The 25,588-nt window shown below is 44.4% G+C and overlaps 1 protein-coding gene across 2 annotated transcripts in view; it reads left to right on the top strand.

Annotated features, from left to right (window-relative positions):
• The first annotated feature begins 5,142 nt into the window (after positions 1-5,142).
• fes (FES proto-oncogene, tyrosine kinase) overlaps positions 5,143-25,588 on the top strand; it is a 65,347-nt gene continuing 44,901 nt past the window's right edge. Inside the window, exon 1 of one of the 2 annotated variants that reach the window (XM_080216077.1) lies at positions 5,143-5,568. Coding sequence is in view for 1 of the 2 variants with exons in the window: in XM_080216076.1 (XP_080072202.1) it covers positions 5,637-5,652 (16 nt within the window). In the remaining variant the exon portion in view is untranslated. The other variant, XM_080216076.1, reaches the window with a different exon arrangement.

The following is a 25,588-nucleotide window of genomic DNA, read 5'->3' as shown; positions in this document are numbered from 1 at the left end:
TAAGGGTTATGGGGAGAAAGCGGGAAAGTGGAACTGATCCACTTCAGATCAGCCATGATCTTATTGAATGGCGGGGCAGGCTCGAAGGGCTAGATGGTCTACTCCTGCTCCTATTTCTTATGTTCTTATGTATAGTCTTATACTGCACAGTCTTTGTAGAGGCAAAGTCCCAACTTCACACTGAAGATACCATCTATCATGTGTGCCACTCCCACCGGGTTAAACGGCCAAGATCTCACAACTCAAAAAACTGGGCATCCATGAGGATCAGCAGCAGAATTGGATTTGATGATAATCCATAACTTCACAATTTGACATATCCCCCACTCTATCAATACCATCATGATCAATCCTGGTTCAATAAAGAGTGAGGAAGGCATGGCAGGAGCAAACCAGGGGAATTTCACAGTAACTTCATTGCAGTGTTAATGTAAGCCTTACTTGTGACTGATAAACAAACTTTAACTTTCTAATTTAAAGTATGCCTGAAAATTGTCAGCCAGAAGTTCCAAGCAGTTGATCCATCTCGGCTTCCTCTGGAGATCCCCAGTATCATAGATGCCAGTCTTCAATGAATTTGATTCACTCCAAGTGATATCAAAAGAAATGGCTGAAGGCATTGGACACTGCAAAAATAATGAGCTTTGACAATGTTCCAGCAATAGTACTGAAGACTTGTACTCCAGAACTTGTCACACCCCGAGTCGTACAGTTCCAGCACTGCTACAAAACTGGCATCTATCCAGCAATGTGGAAAATTGCCCAATAATGTCCTGTAGACAAGAAATAGGACAAATCCAACCCAGCCAATTACTGCCCCATCAGTCAACCATCAGCAAAGCGATGGAAGGTGTCACCAATGGCGCTATAAAGCAACACTTACATATTGTTATCAATTGGCACTTACAAAGTGTTAGCAAGGGACACTTACAAAGTGATATAAAGCCACACTTTATCGTGAAATTATAGAATCCATACAGTGCAGAAGAGGTCATTGGGCCCACTTGTCTGCACCGACTCTCTGACACAGTATCTTACTCAGGCCCTAACCCCTGTAACCCCATCTAACCTACACATCTTAGGACACTAAAGGGCAATTTAGCACGGCCAATGCACCTAACCAGCACGTCTTTCGGACTGTGGAAGAAAACCCAGAGCACCCAGAGGAAACCCACTCAGACACAGGGAGAACGTGCAGACTCCGCACAGACAGTCACCCAAGGCCAGAATTGAACCCGGGTCCCTGCCGATGTGAGGCAGCAGTGCTAACCACTGTGTCATATACACTGTGCTGCCCATATGTTGAAAATAATTTTACATACTTATTGGCTGGCATTCCAGCTGCTTGAAACAGCAGTTTGTAAAATGGCTTTTTATTTGTTTCACCATCTTACAAATTCCAAAGCTATTAAAATGGAGTCAGTTTGTTCACAAGAATCTTAGAGGACTATTGATGAACCACATCTTCTGTCCCTTTTAGAAAGCACAGCTATATTCAAATGGACGGGAAATAAGCCATTAGATAAAATCACTTTGGACGATGGAGTCTGGTTAAGAAACGGTCTTGTACACCCATAATTTCACAGCTAATCGATTTGTAATGACCATATTTGGATAACAGGCCAGGTGGTGAGGGGGATCATGTGATCCCCTCTCTGTGTCTTTCAACCAATGAGCACAGCCTGAAACCAGGCAAGTCATTAGCCAACAAGATCTGTATATCGCTAAATTTGGAAAGTTAAACGCATTTGTAGTTTTGCTTAGCTTAGTCATAGGGGGTGACTTGAGTACAAAGAAAGAACAAAAAACAAAGAAAATTACAGCACAGGAACAGGCCCTTCAGCCCTCCAAGCCTGCACTGACCATGCTGCCCGACTGAACTAAAACCCCCTTCCCTTCCAGGCCTATATCCATCTATTCCCATTCTATTCATGTATTTGTCAAGATGTCCCTTAAAAGTCACTATCGTATCTGCTTCCACTACCTCCCCCAGCAGTGAGTTCCAGGCACCCAGCACCCTCTGTGTAAAAAATCTGCCTCGTACATCTCCTTTAAACCTTGCCCCTCGCATCTTAAACCTATGCCCTCTGGTAACTGACTCTTCCGCCCTGGGAAAAAGCTTCTGACTATCCACTCTGTCCATGCCCCTCATAATCTTGTAGACTTCTATCAGGCCGCCCCTCAACCTCCATCATTCCAAAGAGAACAAGCCAAGTTTCTCCAACCTCTCCTCATAGCGAATGCCCTCCATACCAGGCAACATCCTGGTAAATCTTTTCTGTACCCTCTCCAAATCCTCCACATCCTTCTGGTAGTGTGGCGACCAGAATTGAACACTATATTCCAAGTGCGGCCTAACTAAGTTCTATAAAGCTGTAACATGCCTTGCCAATTTTTAAACTCAGTGCCCCAGCCGATGAAGGCAAGCATGCCGTACGCCTTCTTGACTACCTTCTCCACCTGCATTACCACTTTCAGTGACCCGTTCTGCCATTCACTGTATATTTCCTCTCTGTATTAGACCTTCCAAAATGCATTACCTCACATTTGTCTGGATTAAACTCCATCTGCCATCCCTGCACCCAAGTCTCCAACCAATCTATATCCTGCTGTATCCTCTGATGGTCCTCATCACGATCACCAACTCCACCAACCTTTGTGTCATCTGCAAACTTACTAATCAAATTGAACAGTAATTGAATAGGACCAGACACCAACTGTAACCTCAATGTTTACCAACTCAGGTGAACGTGGGACATGATTGACGAAACTGAGCATCTTAAATCTCTAACCCCAACAATCCTGTGTTTCATACTCTGGCCTTCTAAACCTCTTATTCCATCATCAGTGGCCAAAATTTTACCACCATGGGCATCAGAGCTGGCGAGGGGTGGAACATGGGAAGGTCAGTTGACCTCGGGTGGGATTTTACAGTTTCAGGATGAGCAAGGCTGTAAATTCTGGCCAAGTCTGTGTGCTTGAACCCACAAAGTTCAACTGTCTGAAATTCCCTTTCTTTAAATCCCTTCTTCCTAAAGCTCTGTCAAACTTCTTCTTACCCTCTTTGATTGCACCTTCAGAGTTTTACAACTTTCTTGTTCTTATACAGTTACCTTTATCCTTTATCACCCACATTGAATTCAAGGGAGTGCTTGAGGCCCAGGCTTCTCTCTCCTTGATATAATGCTTCTAATCCTTGCTAATCTTGGTGCTTTCCTTCCCTTGGCGTCTTCAGCCACTTTTGCTCACATTTCAGATGAGGTGCACAGACTAGTACCTTCACACTGCAGTGCACACACAGCCCCTGAACTGTCCCTGCTCTGGTTTACCACTCAAATGGAATGGACATCCGCCCATTTCTTTACTTACAGAAACATCACATACCCAATTGCAGTTAGCACTGAGTGAAGGATGAGTTGGTGTGTAGCTGCAGTCTACAGATAGGAAACCAACATTGATTGTCCACCTAGCAATCTGCAACTCAAAAGCTATCTTGTTGTGTAGTTGCTTATGAGAATTGTGATTTGGAAATGTAGGTATTTATTGCTAGCTGGTCAGCTGCTGCTCACAGGCTGCTGCACAGTTGTGATGCTTAATTCCTGCAATGAAGGCATTTAATGTGGTTTGCCCATTTTTAGCTCTTGTTCTGGTACCTGAAGTGGGGAAGTGGTATGGCCCACCACAAATGTCAACTCTTACCGAACTCGCAAAGAATGACTTGAGTTGGGTGAGAAGTTGGTCAAAATCCAAAAGATTTCGCTCAATGGTATAGATTTTATGAAGTGGGATTCCCTGCTCTAGAATTTTATGGAATATAAATGTGTTAGCAAATAAATTTAGAGTTGAGTTAGCTGGGTGGCTAGGTGCAAAATGAGGACCAGGACAGGTTCAAAGCTTGGAGTGATTTCATGGAGGCCTCTCCCTTGCCTTACTATTTCTTATTGTGAGGAACCATTTTCCTCTTTCTCTCTGAAGTTTGAGATTACGTACCAACCAATTCAAGAACAACCTCTTCCCTGCTGCTGTCAGACTTTAGAATGGACCTACGTCCCATTAAGTTGATCTTTCTCTACACCCTAGCTATGACTGTAACACTACATTCTGCACTGTCTCCTTTCCTTCTCTATGCAGTATACTTTGTCTGTATTTTTAAAAATTTGTTTTACAGGATGTGGGCGTCGCTGACTGGACCAGCTTTTACTGCTTGTCCTCAACAGCTCTCCATTTCAGACGGCAGGTGAGAGTCAACCACATTGCTTTGGATCTAAAGTCACATGTAGGCCAGTCTGGGTAAGGACGGTGGCTTTCTTACCCTAAAGGGCATTAATGAGCCCAATGGGTTTTTCTGACAATCAACAAAGGTTTCATGGTTATCATTAGACTTTTAATTGGGTGGTACAATGGCAAGCACTGCTGCCTTACAGCTCCAGGGACCCAGGTTCAATTCCTGGCCTTGGGTCACTGTGTGGAGTTTGCACCTTCTCCCCATGTCTGCATGGGTTTCCTCTGGGTGCTCTGGTTTCCTCCCACTGTCTGAAAGACGTGCTGGTTAGGGTGCATTGACCCAAACAGGTGCCAGAGTGTGGAGACTAGGGGAATTTCACAGTAACTGCATTGCAATGTTAATATAAGCCTTACTTGTGACTAATAAATAAACTTTAACTTTTTAATTCCAATTTTTATTGAATCCAAATTTCACCATCTGCCATGGTGTGATTCAAACCCAGGTTCTCAGAGCATTACCCTGGATTACTAGTCCAGTGACAATACCATTATGCCACTTCCCTTGTGTAGCTGAGCAAGAAACAATACTTTTCACTGTGTACTAATACATGTGACAATAATAAATCAAAATGAAATCGCTAATGGAGATATCCATGGCTCTTGGGGGATTACAGCTAATTACCATAACAAACTTTCAAACAATTTGTGCCGTCAAATCATTGAGATCAGTTGGTGCAGTGCACATGACAAGCGTGAGCCAAAATTTAGAATTAATAAAAAACAAATGTCAAATACTTTGTACAATTTGGTGGTATGATATTCAAGATGTCCCAGAGTGGGTCTAAAAGTGTGCATGAAACGAGAGAAGACCTGAACTGATGCAAACGTCCAGCAGCTCGAGGGTTAAGCGAGGTTGGTTTGAAATTCACACTGCAATCGAGAGGAAGGAAATTGGGGCAGTGACCCTCAGATGTAGAAAGTGTTCATTATGCGCAACAGAAAGGAGAAATAGGATCAGCAAAGAACAAACTGAAAACAAGAACAAGTTTTCTTTTTGCCTTTTGGAAAGCGAGGGAGGCCGAATTCAAGGTTTGAAGATTGAAAACAAGTGGTGTTTTACCGGGAAGAATAACCAGCCAGGATTTCTACCGAGAAACTCACAAGGAGCTGCTGTCAGTTTCAGCATTCCCGGACACAGTTCACCTTTGTTGGAACAAAAGCTTCGATTTACAAAACCGGGTCATTTTCCTAAATATTAGATCCATTCACCCGATCACTCCAAGAAGAGAGAGAAATCCAGAATAACCCAGGAATTCCTATTCAACTCTCAGGAATCCATTTCCGGTAACTCCACACTCTATTAACAATTATATTTTTTTTAAAACAATAAGTCATGGAATAAAGGCAGGGCGATGTTACTCGATGCAGGTTTGTATCCGTGTAATTTTCCCTGAAGCAGTTTCTTGACTCTTAATTCGAATTAATACAACCTGTTTTATGCACTTTTTAATTCAACAACTCTCTCTGTTTTGGAAAATGAATATTAAAATTGCAGTGGTAGACAAGATGAGGCTAGCTACATTTCATTTCTTGAGAAGCTTAGTTGAAAGCTTACTGCTTGGTGCTGAAGCCAATTAATGTTGCAAGTAAATGGGTGTATTTGTAGCATATTTTGTCTGAATGGGAAGATATGTGTAACACTGCAGACTGTACAGCAATATCTTACACCAGATGGTGGAACATTTTACCATGGATAAAGTGCAACAGTCAGTCTGTATGACATTTGCATATTTGAACTAGGAGGTTTAAAGGTACTTAGCAGGACTATTCCAGATGTTGGTTGTGTCTGGAGAGGGGTTTTTTTTTTGGGTAGCTCTGGGCAGGTGCAACCTTGTCACAGATGCTGTCCTCTGAATGAGACAATAAGCTCTGGCTGTTCAGGTGGATCTGAAGTGTCCTGTACCATTTAATTGTGGGTTTTTTTTTCTGATTTCTGTGCCAAACTTTATTCATTCGTTAACACCACAAAAGACATCGATTGGTCATTTTGCCTCATTACTGCTGATGGAAGCTAAATGTGTGCAAAATGGCTGCTGTGAATGTAGAAACATATAGGAACTAGAAGCAGGAGAAGGCCATTCAGCCCTTCAGTCTGCTCCGCCAAATTCAATATCCTGGTCCCTGCTCTGCCCCATGCCCCTTGATCCCTCTAGCCCCAAAAGCTATACCTAATTTCTTCTTGAAGTTTTGGCCTCGACAACATTCGGTAGTGAACTCCGCACACTCACCACCTTCTGGGTGAAGAAATTTCTCCTCACCTCAGTTCTAAACCCTCAGTTCTAACCCATTATCCTCAAACTATGACCCCTAGTTCTGGGCTCCCCCACCATCAGGAACATTCTTTCTGAATCTACCCTGTCTCTCTCATATACAAGTGGTGACAATTTAAAAATATTCCCGTGTCTGAAGCACTTTGTGATGGTGTAGATGTGAAAAGTGTTGTATAAATCTATACTCATTCTAATCAGTGACATAGCTGAGGACTTGTTGATGGAGACGTTATGTACTGATATACTTGGCTTTTTCTTTGCATTGCTGCTAACCAGTAGTACAAGCTGAGGCTGAGAAGCATACTGGCACAGGAATGGGGAACTTGCTTTAGATGCCCCACACTGACTGGTTGGACTTGTTGAGCCAGAGCTGATCCTCCACGTTCAAACCAATGTCCCATAGACACAGGAAAGGTATCAGAGTGGAGAATTTATAATTTCATGCTTTTAAACTGCCTGAGAGTCTTATGTAATTGTCATAATTCACCCCTTTCAGTCATTGATAAATCTGAAAACATCACCACAGTGTTGATCATAGAACCCCTACAGTGCAGAAGGGGGCCATTCAGCCCATCAAGTCTGCACCAATTACAATCTCACTCAGATCCTATCCCCATAACCTCACGCATTTACCCTAGCTAGTGAGAGGCATGAGAGCACGGACAGAGTGGATAGTAAGAAGCTTTTTCCCAGGGTGGAATAGTCAATTATAGGGGGCATAGGTTTAATGTACAAGGCAAATTTTTTACACAGAGAGTAGTGGATGTCTGGAACTCAATGCCAGGGGAGGTAGTGGAAGCGGATACATTAATGACTTTTAAGGGGCGTCTTAACAAGTACATGAATAGGATGGGAATAAAGGGATACGGTCCCCAGAAGAGTGTGGGGTTTTGGTCAAGTCGGGCAGCTTGGTCGGTGCAGGCTTGAAGGGCCTGTTCCTGTGCTGTAATTTTCTTCACTCTCTTTGTTCTTTAATTCCCCTGACACTAAGGGGCAACTTAGCATAGCTAAGCCACCTAACCTGCACATCTTTGCATTGTGGGAGGAAACCCGTGCACCCGGAGGAAACCCATGTAGACACAGGGAGAACATGCAAACTCCATACAGAAAGTGACCCAAGCCAGGATTTGAACCCCAATCCCTGGTGCTGTGAGGTTGCAGTGTTAACTACTGTGCCACAATTCTGTTCTGGCAACAGCAGCAGCTCCTGTCTCGTGAGGTGATGGTTCGCATTGCAGCGGTGAGTACCACCAGTGTCTGCCACACTCGCTGCGGGTGAAGGCAGTGGGCTGAGAAGGTGCACCATTCTCCTGCCTCTATTTTCTCTGGGTTCTCTTCTCGGCTAGCTGAGTTTTCCAAGAGGTCGGCTGTGCGAATCTCTTCCGAGGTACCATTCATCTTCCAGATTTTACAGTCATCGGTGTTAGTCATTTTCATATCCAGCTCATTGGTGTCCTTGCAGTGGAGGTATGGTCGTGACCCAGTGGCAGGTTCACCACATGGAAAGGCTTTAGATATCATTCTGTTAGTAATGAGTGTGTGCTGGTGTAATTAACATGCTCCAGGATCTCGGAGTTGGTGACTTTGTCCAGCCAAGGACGCATCTGAGATAGTGAAACCAGGAACTGTTCAGCCTTTTCTGCTGACTAGCATTTGTGGTCCAAGCCTGGATTCTGACTAAAATTACACATGGAAACATCTTCCTGTGTTGCTGGATCAGATATCTTATTTTTAGGTACATTATAATAAGAACTTCTGCCTTTTTCTGCTGCTGTTGCCATAACACTGTGGTGATGTTTTCAGATCTATTAGTGACCGAAAGGCATGAATTGAGATTATTACATGAGAATCTCAGGCAGTATTAAAGCATGAAGTTTAAATGCTCCTCTCTGATACCCTTCCTCTGACTTGTCGGACGCTGGTTTTGTACCTGGGTAATCAGCTCTGCTTCAACAAAGGTGTGTCCAACTTTTCTTTGAATACCAACACATTGGACAGTAGTGCGGAAGTGCTGCTCAGTTAGAAGTGCCCTTCTTCATCAGAGAACTTGAGTCAATATCCTGGCAGCCCTCTGCAGTGTCCACAGAATATCCCACAGCACTCTGAAGAGTAGGGACAGTCTTTCCAATATCCTGGTCAGGATTTATCCCTCAACCAACACTGAAGCCCGATTATCCCATCTTTATTTCATGGCTATTTGTGGGAGCTTGCTAGGATCAGTTTAGTTGGACATATAACAGTGACTATACTTCAAAAATACTTCATTGGCTGTAAATCACTTTGAACCATTCTGAGCTTGTAAAAGCTGCTATGAGGATAAAATTTTTCTTCTCCTTCCTTTTCTGTAGCCCCAGTGTTGAAGAGAGGGGATGGTCTTGTGGTATTATTGCTAGACTATTAATCCAGAAACTCAGCTACTCTTCTGGGGACCCGGGTTCAAATCCTGCCACGCAAGATGGTGGAATTTGAATAAAAAATATCTGGAATTAAAGCAGCTACTGATGACCAGGAAACCATTGTGGATTGTCAGAAAAATCCATCTGGTTCACTAATGCCCTCTTAGGGAAGGAAATCTGCTGTCCTTACTTGCTCTGACTTACATGTGATTCCAGAGCCACAGCAATGTTGTTGACTCTCAACTGCCCTCCAAAGGCAACTAGGGATGGGCAATAAATGCTGGCCCAGCCAGCGACACCCAAGTCCCATGAATGGAAAAAAAGTAATCTCAGAGAAACAAGACTTCAGTTTAACTGCTCATGTGACATGTGTTGTCTCTGACAATCCACTGTATAGAACAGACAGCTTGCTTTATGTACAAGTTCTGAAACAGACCCGAAACACAACATCTGACTTCAAGTCAAGCTCACGGTAGCACAGTGATTAGCACTGCTGCTTCACAGCTCTAGGGTCCTGGGTTCGATTCTCGGCTCGGGTCACTGTCTGTGTGGAGTTTGCACATTCTTGTCGTGTCTGCGTGGGTTTCCTCCGGGTGCTCCGGTTTCCTCCCACAGTCCAAAGATGTGCGGGTTAGGTTGATTGGCCATGCTAAAATTGCCCCTTAGTGTCCTGGGATGTGTAGGGTAGAGGGATTAGTGGGTAAATATGTAGGGATAAGGGGATAGGGCCTGGGTGGGATTGTGGTTGGTACAGACTCGATGGGCTGAAGGGTCTGTTTCTGCATTGTAGGGTTCTATGTTCTATACCATATGATCCAACTGTCCATTGCTACTCCAAATGATTGAGAATTTAAAAGAATGTAACTGGATTTCAGCAAAGCCTTTGACAAGGTCCCACATGGAAGACTTAGAAAAATGGCAAATGCACATGGAATACAGGTTAATTTGATAAGGTGCATTCAAAATTTGGCTCGGTTGTAGGAGGCAGAGAATAATGACAAAGTTGCTTTAGTAACCGGAAGCCAGTGTCCTGTGGCGTATCACTGGGATCTGTGCTGGGCTCCCTATTAATTGTCATTTATATAAACAACACAAATGACTATGTGGGCGTAGGATTAATACGTTTGTGGGTGATGCAAAGATTGGCCGTGTGGTTAACAGTGAGGTGGAGTGTCTTGGGCTAGAAGAAGATATAGATGGAATGGTCAGATAGGCAGATAATTGGCAGATGGAATTTAACCCTGAAAATTGTGAGGTGATACACTTTGGAAGGAGTAATTTGACATGAACAGCATGACACTGAAGTTCTGAGGAACAAAGGGACCTTGGCATGTTTGTCCACGGGTCTCTGAAAGCGGACAGGCGTGTTAGTGAGGTGGTGAAAAAGACATATGGGACAGTTGCTTGTATCAATCAAGGCATAAATTACAAAAGCAGGGATGTCATGATGGAGTTGTATAGAAGTTTGGTGAGGCTAGAATACCGTGTGCAGTCCTGGCCACATTACAGGCAGGATATGTTTGTGCTGGAGGGGTGCAGAGGAGATTCACCAGAATGCTGCCTGGGATGGAACATTTAACTTACGAAGAGAGGTTGGATAGGCTTGAGTTAGTTTCGTTGGTGCAGAAAAGACTGAGGGCAGTGACCTGATCAAGGTGCTCAAGATTATGAGGGACATGGACAGCGTGGAGAAGGAACAGCTTAGTTGACGGATCAGCCATAAGGGGTCATTGGTTCAAGTTGAGGGGCAGGAGGTTTAGCGGGATGTGAAGAGAAATATTATTATCCAGAGGGTGGTGAGGGTCTGGAATGTGCAGCCTGGGAGGGTGGTAGAGGCGGGATGCCCCACATCCTTTGAAAAGTACCTGGATGAGTACTTGGCACATCATAACACTCAGGGTCAAGTGCTGGCAAATGGGATTAGGTGGACGGTCAGGTAAAAAAGTAAAGTAGAGTTTACTTATTAGTCACAAGTAAGGCTTACATTAACACTGCAATGAAGTTACTGTGAAATTCCCCTAGTCGCCACAGTCCAGCGCGTATTCGGGTCAACGCACCCTAACCAGCACGTCTTTTGGAATGTGAGAGGAAACTAGAGCACCCGGGGGAAACACACGCAAACACGGGGAGGATGTACAAACTCCACACAGACAGTGACCCAAGCCAGGACTCAGTCCCAGGTCCCTGGCGCTGTGAAGCAGCTGTGCTAATCACCGTGCTGCCTATGTTTATCGTGTGTCGGTGCGGACTTGATGGGCCGAGGGGCTTCTTCTGCACTGTGTGATTCTGCAAGATGGCCACTGTGGCCAGAAGTTGGTGAAACTTCCATTCAGTTTGTTCTCGGAGTAGACTGGTTTTAAAGTTGACTAACTTTCAGACTGCACTTGCTCTGTGGCAAGCTGTTTCAAATTGTTTGATCCTTGGCAGAAATGTGTTCAACATATTTAAAACGATTCCACTGAGGGCCATGATTGTGGGAATGTAAAGAGAAGCTGTTTCAACAAGTCACCCAATTCCTCCCACAGATGACCTGCAATCTGGCCCACCATGGAACCCAACCCACCCACTCAAGTTACAGGTGGTAGATCCCTGATCCGTGCTCCAGAATTCTCCCCTTGCCAATATATTGATTAAATCTGCTAAGTGTGAGAACATATTCTTCGGTTGCTGCCTGTCCTGTAGGACTAATCTACCATGTCTCAGGCACTGTAGTACAGTGGTTAGCACTGCTGCTTCACAGCTCCAGGGACCCAGGTTCGATTCCCGCCTTGGGTCACTGTCTGTGCAGAGTTTGCACATTCTCTTTGTGTCTGCATGGGTTTCCTCTGGGTGCTCTGGTTTCCTCCCATAGTCCAAAGATGTGTGGGTTAGGTTGATTGGCCATGCTAAAAATTGCCACTTAGAGTCCTGAGATGCATAAGTTAGAGGGATTAGTGGGTAAATATGTAGCGACAGGGGGGTAGGGCCTGGGTGGGATTGTGGTCAGTGCAGACTCTGCACTGTAGGATTTCTATGGTTCTAACTCCTCTCTATTTGCTTGTGTATCTCCTAAACTCCACATACCCCATCTTATGCTCACCCCCCTCCTTGCTACATCCTCACTGTGCGGAAATGTTTATTGCACCATTTCCTGCTTTTTCTCATTTTTCCATTATCTCAGAGTTACATTAATTTCTTATCACCTTCAATGCTGGGAACTGAAATTTGTGGGTTCAAGTTCCATGTAAGAACATAAGAAATAGGAACAGGAATAGGCCGTTTGGTAAAACCATGGCTATCCTTTGACCTCAGCACCTTCCTGCATTCTTCCCATATCCTTTGATCCCCTAAGCACCCAAAAATATATCAATCTCTGTCTCGAATGACTAAGCCTCCACCTTGCTCTGGGTTAGAGAATACCAAAGGCTGAAGCAATTCCATCTCAATCCTAAATGGCTGATACCTCTTGGTATACCTCTCAGACTGTTCTAGATTCCAATTCAGGGAAACGTGTAAGCTGACATTCAGTTCAAACCTAAGGAATGTGCTATCCTGCAGATTAACTGCAAGCTAGGTCCAAACCGAATTTAGAGTTTATTTATTCATCATGAGTAGGCTTACGTTCGTACTGCAATTATCATGAAAGTTACTGTGAAAATCCCTTAATTGCCACACTTTGGTGCCTGTTTGGGTACACTGAGGGAGAATTTAGCACAGGCAATGCACCCTAACCAGCACGTCTTTCAGACTGTGGGAGGAAACCGAAGCAACCAGAGGAAACCCACACAGACGTGGGGAGAACGTGCAAACTCTACACAGACAGTGACCCAAGCATGTTTTTAATCTCGTGCCTCTCTCTCTTTCATTCTGCGTTGGTGAGTTAGTTTGAAATGAAACATCCTGGAGCAGTATTTGAAGAACTGGAACTGATCCTTTTGCCTTCCCTTAACCGACATTACCAGTAAACATCAAATTCGATGTACGTTACACAACTGGAACACTGCAGAAATAGCGATAGCTGTTCACAAAACACATGTGCATATCCCTGATGGGTCAGCCCTCTAATACTTGATGGTTCACTGAAATCTACCTCTCAAATATTCTTCCCCCCGCCCCCCCCACCACCCGAAGCAGATTTTCTTTCCAGAGTCTTATTCCCTTTTATTTGTTGCAGAGTTTTGTATTCTGTCAATAATGTACAGGCTACAATTTCTTAACCTCATAAAAAGGAAGTGAAATTTGCTGAACTTTATTAAAAGCCTCTCACTGTCATTTAGGAATGAGCTATTTGAGTTTGGATTTTTAAAACGGCCCTTAGGATGCCAAAGCGACTTGATGGATTGAGTTGTAAGGAGAGGCTGGAAAGACTGGGACTTTTCTCTCTGGACCTAAGAGGCTGAGGGGTGATCTTATCGAGGTCCATAAAATAATGAGGGCATAGATCAGCTAAATAGTCACTATCTTTTCCCAAAGATAGGAGAGTCTAAAACTAGAGGACAGAGGTTCAAGGTGAGAGGGGAAAGATACAGTAGGGTCTAGAGGGTGATGAGTGTCTGGAACAAACTGACGGGTGGTAGTAGTAGAGGTGGATACAATTTTATCATTTAAAAAGTGTTTAGACAGTTATGTGGGTATAGAGGGATAGGGACAAAATGTGGGCAATTAAGACTAGCTTAGGGGTTTAAAAAAAGGCGCATGGACAAGTTGGGCAGAAGGGCCTGTTTCTATGCTGTAAATCTTTACGACGCTCTCATTAGCAGTCGATATTCTTCCAAGAAAGGGGAGTTTGGCTCCTCCAGAGGTCCCCAGCATCATATATGTCACTCTTCAACCAATTCAATCACTCCATGTGATATCAAGAAATGGCTGATGGCACTAGATGCTGCAAAAGCTACGGGTCCTGATGATATTCCGGCAATAGTACTGAAGACTTGCCACACACCTAGCCAAACTGTTTCTGTACAGCTATAACACTGGCTTCTGCCTGGCAATCTGATTAAAAAGCCCAGGTATGTCTTGCACCTAAAAAGCAGGACAAATCCAAACCAGCCAATTACCATCCCATCAGTCTATTCATAATCCTCAACAAATTGGTGAAAGGCTTCATCAACTGCTCTATCAAGTGGTACTTATTCATCAATAACCTGCTCACTGACGCCTAGTTTGGGATCCACTAGGGCCACTCTTACTGACTTCATTACAGCCTTGGTTCAAACTTGGACAAAAGAACTGAACTCCAGAGTGAGGTTGGTGCCCCAATTCTGACTCCTAAGACACTTCAATTGCCAACCTGAAAAAGGCCCCATATTATCCCCACTCTCTGTATTCTCTGCTTCCTGATAGCTAACCAATCCTTTATCCATCCTAATATGTTACCCCTACAACCATTTAATCTTATCTTGTATACCTTTGATTGCGATTAATGTACCAGGATACCCAGATCCCTCTGCATCACTGAGTTTTCTAATCTCTGTCCACTTAGTATACTGCTCTCCTATTCTTCCTGCCAAAATGAACAAATTCACATTTTCCAAGAGGTGGGGTGAGAGTGACGGACTTTGACACCAAGGTAGCATTTGACTGAGTTTGACACAAGGAGCCCCCACAAAACTGAAGTCGGTGTGAATGAGGGGAATGTGCCAGGTATGACTCAGTCTGCTCAAACTTCCCTCCTCAGTTTATGAAAGCCCTCTATTCTCTCTAAACTCTGTTCACAAGCACTATATACATCCTGCATCTCTCCCAATCAGTATCAGCAATGTTCAGTTGGTCACACTTTCCCCATCGCTGCCATGATTAGGAGATATGCACGAAAATCAAGGCTATTGCTCCAGCGCTGAGGGAGGGGACGCTGCACTGTGGGAGGTGCAGTCATTCTGAAGGGACATTAAACAAAGGCTCCATCTGTTCTCTTTGGATGGTATTATTTGGAACAGAGCAGGGGAGTCCTCCGCAATATCCTGGTCAATGTTTTTCCCTTCAATAAACTTCACACAAAAAAATCAGTTAGGATCTCATTGAATGGTAGAGCGGATCGATAGGCTGAACAGTCTACTTCTGCTCCTACATCCCCAGTGACTTTTCTGGCCAATCTTACGTTGCTGTTTTGTGGGGAATTTGCTGCATGGCAATGTTGTATAGATTGAGCCTTGGAATTTTGAAGAATGAGACAGATGATCTTCTTGAAACCTATGCTTAGAGAATGTTTGTCCTCGTGGAGGAATCTAGAAGAAGGGGGAGGAGGGTTCAGTGTTTAAAAATATGGGATTTCCCATTTTTGAAGAGAAATATATTCTTTTTAGAGGGTCGTCAGCCTTTGGGATTCTCATCCGCAAAGCGATGGGAAGTGGGTCATTCAATATATTCAAGATTGATTTTTGATCTATAAAGCCTAGGATCAGGAGGCCATTAAGCCCTTTGAACATGCTCCACCATTCAATAAGATGATGATTGATCTGGTCTCTCAACTCCACTTTTCTAACTGCCCCCCTTGAGTCCCCTGTCAATCAAAAATCTACCTAACTCTGCCTTTAATAAATACAATGAGCCAGACTCCACGGTCTTCTGGAGAAGAAAATTCCACAGATAAACGATTCTCTGAAAGAAAAGGCTCTCCTCATCTCCATCTTATTTTTAAACTCTGTCCAATAGTTCTAGTCTCTCCCACAAGTGGAAACATCCTCCTGGTATCCACCCAATCAATTTCTCTGAGGATCCTGTAAGTTTCAGTAAAATCATCTCTCATTCCTCTAAACTCCAACAGGGTGGCACAGTGGTTGGCACTGCTGCCTCACAGTGCCAGGGATCTGGGTTTGATTCCTGGCTTGGGTCACTGTCCTAGTGAAGTTTGCACACTCTCCCCATGTCTGCGTGAGTTTCCTCTGGGCGCTCCAGTTTCCTCCTGCATTCAAGAGAGATTAGATAAATTGGCCATACTAAATTGCCTCTTGGTGTCAGGAAGACTAGCTAGAGTAAATGTATGGGGTTATGGGGATAGGGCTGGGTGGGATTGTAGTTACTGCAGACTTGATGGGCTGAAAGGCCTCCTTCTGCACTGTAAGATTCTATGATTTTAGGTCCAACCTGTTCAAACTTTCTTCATAAAATAAGCCCCAAATCCCATAAAATGAGTCGAGTGAATCTCCTCTGAACTATTTCTAATACAATTATATCTTTTTCAAATAAGGGGATCAAAACTGAACATAGCATTGCAGATGTGGTCTCACCACGCCCTGCACAGCTGTAGTAAAACTTCCCTATTTTCATATTCCATTAACATTCCATTTGTTTTCCTAACTGCTATCTCAGTACTGACATTTTGTGATTCATGTACCTGGACACTAGATCCCTCTGCATTACTAAGTTTTACAAACGCCCTCCAATTAGTATACTGCTCTCCTTCCTGCCAAAATGAACAAATTCACATTTTCCAAAATTGTACTCCATCTACTAATTTTTTGCCCATTCACTTAACCTGTTTGTCCTTTTGCAAGCTTTCTAACTCCTTTTGATAACTTTTCTACTTATTAAGGTCATTGGTAAATTTGCGGTCCAAACATTCGGTCCCTTCCTCCAAGTCATTGATGTAGATTGTAAATAGTTGGTGCCCCAATTTTGACCCCTATGACACTCCACTTGCCAACCTGAAAAATGCCCATATATCCATATTGTCTATATTCTCTGCTTCCTGTTACCTAACCAATTCTTTATCCAATCTAATATGTTACCCCTACACCATTTAATCTTATCTTGTATACCTTTGGTACTCTAGCAAATGCCGTTTGGAAATCTAAGTAAACCATATCTACAAGTTCCCCTTTATTCACCCTAGTTTTTACTTGTTAAAAACAAAACAAAATAAATTACTTTTAATTTACACAGTTTCCCTTTCACCAAACCATGTTATCTCTGCCAGATCAAATTCTGATTTTCTAAGTATCTGAGGAGTCAAGAATGGTGGTAGGAAGGTAGGAAACTGGAGTTAAGGCCACAATCAGATTAGCCATTATCTTTATTGAATGGTGTAAGAGGCTACAGGGATCAAATGGCTGTAAAGCGTCCAGTGGTCCTGGAAGGCACTATATAAATTTGACTGGAATTTTCTGACCCCTCCAACTGGCGGGATCATCCAGTCCTGCTGAAGTGAATGGAAGTTTGAATGGCCCACTGCATCTGCTGTGACCAGACCCACCGCACCAGGGATGGAAAATCCCGGCACTAGTTCATCATGTTGCCCATTCCCATTTCTTCAATTCCTCCCTGTCCTTCCCTGACTGGGAGGAGAGACAATGCAAATGTGGATAGTGAGAAACACCATGTTGGCCACCCTTATCCCAGTGTGTAAATCCCAGTGATTTTAAATATTTCCACTTTGAAAAACTGGACGCTTAGTGGCTAAGTACAAAATCCTCTGTACTCTTTCTAAGTGGGGTGGCACAGTGGTTAGTGCAGCTGCCTCACAGTGCCAAGGATCCAGGTTCAATTCTTGTCTGTGCAGAGTCTGCACGCTCTCTCTGTGTCTGTGTGGGTTTCCTCCGGGTGCTCCGGTTTCCTCCCACAGCCTGAAAGACATGCTGGTTAGGTGCATTGGTCATGCTAAATTGTCCCTCGGTGTACCCAAACAGGCACCGGAGTGTGGTGACTAGGGGATTTTCACAGTGACTTCACTGTAGTGTTAATGTAAGCCTTACTTGTGACACCAATAGTAAAACTTTTTTATGTGCCTGCATCAACCTCTGTGTGTGATATTCAGCACCCTCAACTTGGCCAATAACCAAGCACTCTGGAAGTTGAGTAAAAAAACTCTCACAGTATAACTACCGCACGATCTGATGGTGTCTTACCAAGGGGAAAAAAGGGGATGGTGTGGGTAAGGAAAGATCAGACGCTCGATTTAAATCCTGATGTTAGCTTTGCTGTTCCTGCACTGCAAACCTGAGTAACTGTTAAGAACATAAGAACATGGAGCAGGCCATCTAGCCCTTTGAGCCTGCCCCGCCATTCAATAAGATCATGGCTGATCTGTCGCTGCTCAGTTCCACTTTCCCGCCCTCTCCCCATAACCCTTAATCTCCTCTCTTATCAAAAACCCATCAACCTGCGTCTTAAAAATATTTGGCGAGGCAGCCTCCACCACTTCAACGGGCAGAGAATTCCAGAGATTCACCACCCTTTGAGTGAAGAAATTCCTCCTCAACTCCGTTCTAAACCGCCTCCCCTTTATCTTGAGGCTGTGCCCCCTAGTCCTACTGTCTTTTTTGAGCGGGAAGAGTCTCTCCACCTCTATCCTATCCATCCCATTCATCATCTTATACGTCTCAATGAGATCTCCCCTCATTCTTCTAAACTCTAACGAGTACAAGCCTAGTTTATTCAGCCTCTCCTCATAGCTCAACCCCCTCAACTCCGGTATCAGCCTAGTAAACCTCCTCTGCACTCCCTCCAAGGCCAAAATATCTTTGCGCAGGTGCGGCGCCCAAAACTGCACACAGTACTCCAGCTGCGGCCTCACCAATGCCCTATACAGCTGCAGCAAGACCTCCCTACTTTTATATTCAATCCCCCTCGCTATGAAGGCCAGCATCCCATTCGCCTTCCTGACCACCTGCTGCACCTGCAAGCTGGGTTTTTGCGACTCATGCACAAGGACCCCGAGGTCCCTCTGCACCGTCGCCTGCTGCAGTTTTTCGCCCCGTAAGTAATAGTCCTTCCTACCATTCTTCCTACCAAAGTGGACCACCTCACACTTGCCAACATTAAATTCCATTTGCCATTTCCTGGCCCATTCGCCCAGCCTATCTAGATCCTTCTGCAGACTCTCCACACCCTCCGCACAATTTGCCGTTCCCCCAATCTTGGTGTCATCAGCAAATTTCGACACCCTACACTCGGTTCCCTCCTCCAGATCATCTATATAAATGGTAAAAAGCTGAGGCCCCAGCACCGACCCCTGGGGCACTCCACTAGTCACCATCCGCCAATCCGAATAGCACCCGTTGACCCCCACTCTCTGCCTCCTATTTGACAGCCAATCCTCTATCCACGCTAACACCCTACCCCCAACTCCATGTCCCTCGACCTTCTGCAATAACCTCTTGTGAGGTACTTTGTCAAACACCTTCTGAAAATCTAGAAAGACCACATCCACCGGCTCTCCTCTATCCACCGCCCTAGACACATCCTCATAGAACTCCAGTAAATTTGTCAGACACAACTTCCCTTTAAAGAGAGATATTTGCATTTATATAGCATACGTAGGGGGGAAATGAAGGCCTGGTGCCATTATCACTATCCAGAAACTCAACTAATGGTCTGGAGTCCGAGGTTCAAATCCCACGATAGAAGATTGTGATATTTGAATTCAATAAAAAAACACCTGGAATTAAGAATCTAATGATAGAATTCCAGGAGGAGGTGATTCGGCCCATCGGGTCAGCACCAACCACAATTCCACCCAGGCCTTACTCCTGTAACCCCACATATTTACCCTAATAATCCCCTGACACTAGGGTGGCCAATGAACCTAACCCGCACATCTTTTGAGTTGTGGGAGAAAACTGGAGCACCTGGAGGAAACCCACACAGACATGGGGAGAACGTGCAAACTCCACACAGACAATGACCGGGAATCAAACATGTGTCCATGAAACCATTGTCGATTGTTGTGAAAACCTATCTGGTTCACCAATGTCCTTTTAGGGAAGGAAATCTGCCATCTTTACCCGGTCTGACCTACATGTGACTCCACAGCTACAGCAATGTGGTTGACTCTGAACTGCCCTCAAGCAACAAGGGATGAACAATACATGCTGGCCAGCCAGCGATGCCTATGTCTCACGAATGAATAAAATAAAAGTGCCTTTCATTTCACCAGGATGTCCAAAAGTGCTTGACAAAGTATCTTTGAAACCGAGCCAATGCAAGAAGATACTTTATTTATAAAATGTCTGAAAGAACAATACAAACATTTCTAAATGGCCATCACAGGAAGTGTAATAATGTTCAGAGTTGCACTCTGAGGTGCCTCAATACAATGAATCTGTTGTAAAGTGGGTGACATGGGAGCCAAGTTGTGCACAGCAAATTCCCAGAAACAGCAACATAACAATGATCAGATAATCTGTCTTTGTGATGCTGACTGTGGCATGAATATTTGTTAGGATACCAGGCAAAATATTGCCCTAGCTGGGATCTTTTGCATCCACCTAGCAAGGCAGACAGGGTAGTTTAATGTCTTCTCGAAGGGTGGCCTCCTCCAACAGTGCAGTGCTGCCTCAATATATGTGGCAGCCAATTTGTTCAAGGCAAGCTCCCACAAACAGCAATCTGACAATGATCAAGGTCATCCGATTTTTAGGGATGTCCCTCCCCTCGTCAACGAGGACTGGTCGAGATCAGAGATTCTGTCTTAAACCCAAGTTTAAGGATTCTTTGTGTCTATCCTGCGTCTACCCATCCTCCGGATTGGAGGGTTTCCTGAATGATGTCTGCCTAAAAGGAAAAGGCAATGTCATTGTAACTATCAAACTTTCCTACTTATACTTTATACTTTCTTAGGGGTGGCATGGTGGCACAGTGGTTAGCACTGCTGCCTCATGGCACACCATCTGTGCAGAATTTGCACATTCTCCCCATGTCTGAGTGGGTTTCTTCCCACAGTCGGAAAGATTTGCTGGTTAGGTGCATTGACTGCGCTAAATTCTCCCTCAGTGTACCTGAACAGGTGCTGGAATATGGCGACTAGGGGATTTTCACATTAACTTCATAGCAATGTTAATGTAAGCCTACTTGTGACACTAATTAAATAAATAATTGTTGAAGGTACACCTTGTAAAGTTACAAAAAAACACATTGATAAATCGACTGAATTTCTCTGAGACTGAGTTTCACTCACATAGCATCTGACACTGTTTATGTGCTTGCATGTTTGCACTTGCAGACTTGTACATTCATGTTTGTGCATTCATGTGCTTGTTGTGCCTTTGCATTTCTAACTCCCTGTATATATGTGTGTGTATAAGCATTCTCTGGGTCTGTACTCATTGGAGTTTAGAAGGATGCGGGGGGGGGATCTTACTGAAACCTACAGGATACTGTGAGGCCTGAATAGAGTGGACGTGGGGAGGATGTTTCCACTAGTAAGAAAAACTAGAACCAGAGGGCACAGCCTCAGGCTAAAGGGACGATCCTTAAAACAGAGATGAGGAGGAATTTCTTCAGCCAGAGAGTGGTGAATCTGTGGAATTCTTTGCCAGATTGAGTGTCTTTAAGACAGAGAGAGAGAGAGAGAGAGGGAGAGAAATAGGTTCTTGATTAATAAGGGGATCAGGGGTTATGGAGAAAAGGCAGGAGTATGGGGATGAGAAAAATATCAGCCATGATTGAATGGCAGAGCAGACTCGATGGGCTGAGTGGCTTAATTCTGCTCCTATGTCTTATGGTCTTATAGTTTTATTCAGTGTGTTTTGCCCCTCCCTTTTATCCTCTCCTTTTGTAAATGCTGCTCTGTAATTTATTTTCAGTTCTGTAAAAAGTTTCACACCTGTAAGATCAGCTTGTTTATTCTCTCGAGGGATACTGGCCTGCAAAATACAGTGGTTTCTGCTCATTGTTCCCTGGCACTTGAACCTCTCACGGTAGTGAACAAATTACTTGAAATCAATTCACTTTGCAATCCATTCCAGCGACACAATCGCTTGACTGCACGCAGATGGAATTCTCTCCGGGACTTCTTCCCACAGCGTGAATGTTGCATGTCCAATCAGCAGCATTTTTCTGGGAGTGTTAAGCTTCACATTCCTGACTTCAGGGGCTGCTTACGAGCCCGCAGCTCTGCCTCACACTTGCCAAGTGAGGAATACCACACTTAATGATGGGAGGCAGCTGTTAAAACAGGAATGGGCTGGGGAGTTCTGTAGCAAGGAGAGGTTTGACCAGGCAGACAGCTGGGTGCTTTATGTCTGAGCTATGAATTACACTGCTAGACTACACCAGGTGGTTGGGTTGCCAACACCCCTAGTATTACCCCGGAACCTCCAGGAATAAAAGCTTAATCTCCAGGGTTAACCTGGAACGAATAAAGCCCAGGAGAAAACTGAATAGGGCATGAAAACAAATTTGTAGTTTCCAACTTTTCCGAACATCTTCATTTGTTAATTTATAACCATACTGGAAATGGCAGACTATAAATTGTCTGAGTCCACAGTCAAAATTAATCCAGTTGGGTCCAGACTTGATTCCATTTCTAATTGACTGCAATGTGCCTGAAGCCAGCGCTAAGGGCAGGATGTGGGCATGGGAAGGTCACGGGTTATGGCCTCCAGAATACCCAGGTGGAGTTGGCAACCCTTCCATCTGATCAATGTTGCCTGACTGTTGGAAGCCCGTCTACCCTTTCCTGATTTCGCTCCAGCTTTAAATATTCTGGGTAAGAGCTGGAAGCCTGTTGGAGGAGCGTGAATAGGAGTAAGTGCCGTGTCACATTGCGAATTGAAGATGTGCCAGTTCCTCCTCAGGGACAGACACGCAGAAAATGTCCCTCTTTAAGATATATCATTGAATGGATAAATGGTCTTCAGTCCACTGAGTACATCCAATGCATAGCCTCACCACCAGGACACACACAGTTCAGGAAGTTGGGGTTTCCCTGTTATCTTTCTAGCATCTATCAATGTGGAGGCAGTGGACTAATGATGACATCACTGGACTAGTAATCCAGAGATCCAGGGTAATGCACTGGGGACCTGGGTTCGAATCCCATTACGGCAGGTGGTGAAATTTCAATCCTATAAAAATCATAGAAGGAGACCATTCGGTCCATTGAGTCTGCATTGAGCGCAATCCCACCCAGGCCCTATTCCCATAACCCCAAGCATTTACCCTAGCTAGTCCCCCTGACACTAAGGGACAATTTAACATGGCCATCCCACCTAACCTGCACATCTTTGGACTGTGGGAGGAAACCACAGTACCCAGAGGAAACCCATGCAGACACTGGGAGAATGTGCAAGCTCCACAAAGACAGTGACCCAAGCTGGAAATCGAACCGGCGACCCTGACGCTGTGAGGCAGCAGTGCTAACCACTGGGCTGCCCATGGCAATCGGCATTAAAAGTCTGAAACTATTGTCAATTGTTGCAAAAACCCATCTGGTTCACTAATTTCCCTTTAGGGAAGGAAATCTGTCATCAGGTTTGGTCACATGCCTTGAGATCCACAGAAATGTGGTTGACTTTTAAATGCCCTCTGAAATGGCCTAGCAAGCCACTCAGTTCAAGGGCAATTAGGCAATAAGAATAAAATAAAGCCACCTCAGGACATCCCAACATGACGCCAATGATTTTTGAAGTGTTGTTCCTTTTGTAAGACTTTCAGTAACCAAACCGTCCCTGACAAAGTCTCAAAAACAGATGAGACAGATCATCAGCCATTTTTAGTGATAAAAGCAAATTACTGCAGATGGTGGAATCTGAAACCAAAAGAGAAAATGCTACAATATCTCAGCAGGTCTGGCAGCATCTGTAAGGAGAGAAAAGAGCTGACATTTCGAGTCCAGGTGACCCTTTGTCAAATCACTGTGAGGAGGAGGAGGCAGGAAGAATCATGCGTAACAGCAACCGGACAACACCACTTGCTGCAGAATATTGCTCGAGACCAACAGCTAGTGCAGTAAAAAGGCTAGGTGATGCATTTATCCCTCGAGTCTGTGTGAAAACCTTTTCTATTTCTATGAATTTGCTACAAGAAAAGTCAGTGAAACAAATGCAACAACAAAGCTGAGATGGTATCTCACATCCTGTGACCAAAAGCTTCTTGGTGCCTGTGAACTGTGATTATCGTTGAGTTACAAAGAGAGACAGAGAAACACAGTGTGCTCCAAAATAAAAGCTGCTCCAACTCTACACATCTTCAAGGGTGTTTTTATATTAAAAATTTAGGATGGCACAGTAGCACAGTGGTTAACACAGTGCTAGGGACCTAGGTTTGATTCCTGACTTGGGTCACTGTCTGTGTGGAGTCTTCACGTTCTCCCTGTGTTTGCGTGGGTTTCCTCTGGGTGCTCTGGTTTCCTCCCACAGTCTGAAAGATGTGCTGGTTAGGTGTGTTGACCCAAACAGACGCCAGACTGTGGCGACTAGGGGAATTTCACAGTAACCTCATTGCAGTGTTAATGTAAGCCTCACTTGTGACACTAATAAATAAACTTTACCTTTAAAATCAATGCTTGCCAATTGGTGCTTGCCAGTGTCAGGTGTCAGCCGCTCTCCAAGCTAACACCCACTGTTCGATCAGTTTTCTTCAATCCCATCCTGACTTGATACCTTTGCACACAGTTGGGATCACTGGATAATGATAGTTTCGGAGATTGAGAAATAGTTGGAGAAGTTATTTTATAAAAATAACTAAGTGATGCTCTGTAATTAAACCACATCACTGTTCAAGTCTTGTGACAGTGCAACATCATTGCAAAGGTACTGTGACAATCCCTTAGTCGCCACACTCCAGCACCAGTTCAGGTACACTGAGGGAGAATTTAGCATGGCCAAAGTACTTAACCGGCATGCCTTTTAGACTGTGGGAGGTAACCAGAGCACCAGGAGTAAACCCATGCAGACACGGGGAGAACATGCAGATTCCGCACAGACAGTGACCCAAGCATGGAATCGAACCCGGGTCCCTAGCTCTGTGACTCAGCTGTGCTAACTGCTGTGCCACCGTACCATCCATTAAACACTCCTTTGTTGTTTTGGAAATGAATTTCTTTTCACCCCCTGCATTCAGTTCTTACTCAATGGATAGCACTCACACCTCTGAAGCAGAAGTCTGAGGGTTCAAGTCCAACTCCAGACATTTGAGCACAAAGATTTAGCCTGACACCAAGTGCAGTACTGAGGAAGTCCTGCATTGTCAGAGGTACTATTTTTTTTCAAATGACTTATTGACCAGAGGCTCACTTTTCCCCCTCTTGTTCAAAGCAGTAAATCCTCTGGCATTATTTCAGAGACGATTAGGGAAGCTCTCCCCAATGTCTTGGCAAATGTTTAACCCTCAACTAACACCACTAGAAATGTGGAAAGCTGACAGCCAATTTGTGATGTGGAGATGCCGGCGTTGGACTGGGGTAAACACAGTAAGAAGTCTCAACAACAGGTTAAAGTCCAACAGGTTTATTTGGTAGCAAAAGCTTCTTTATCAGATGAGTGGGATTTCAGTTCACAAACAAAGCATACAAAGACACAAACTCAATTTACAAAATAATGGTTGGAATGCGAGTCTTTACAGATAATCAAGTCTTCAAGGTACAGACAATGTGAGTGGAGAGAGGGTTAAGCACAGGTTAAAGAGACGTGTATTGTCTCCAGCCAGGATAGTAAGTAAGATTTTGCAAGCCCAGGCAAGTCGTGGGGTTACAGATAGCGTGACATGAACCCAAGATTCCGGTTGAGGCCACCTTCATGCGTGCAGAACTTGGCTATCAGTTTCTGCTCAGTGACTCTGCGCTGTTGTGTGTCATGAAGGCTGTCTTGGAGAACGCTTACCCCCGAAGATCAGAGGCTGAATGCTCGTGACTGCTGAAGTGTACCGTGCCTCAGGACATCCTTTCTTGCAGCGTATCAGGAGACAATGTTGGCCGAGTTGCAAGCACATATACTGTGTACC

The sequence above is a fragment of the Carcharhinus amblyrhynchos genome, chromosome 32 (assembly GCF_965287045.1).
Source record: "Carcharhinus amblyrhynchos chromosome 32, sCarAmb.v2.hapA, whole genome shotgun sequence".
NCBI lineage: Eukaryota > Metazoa > Chordata > Chondrichthyes > Carcharhiniformes > Carcharhinidae > Carcharhinus > Carcharhinus amblyrhynchos.
This window is presented reverse-complemented; position numbering and strand designations above follow the sequence as displayed.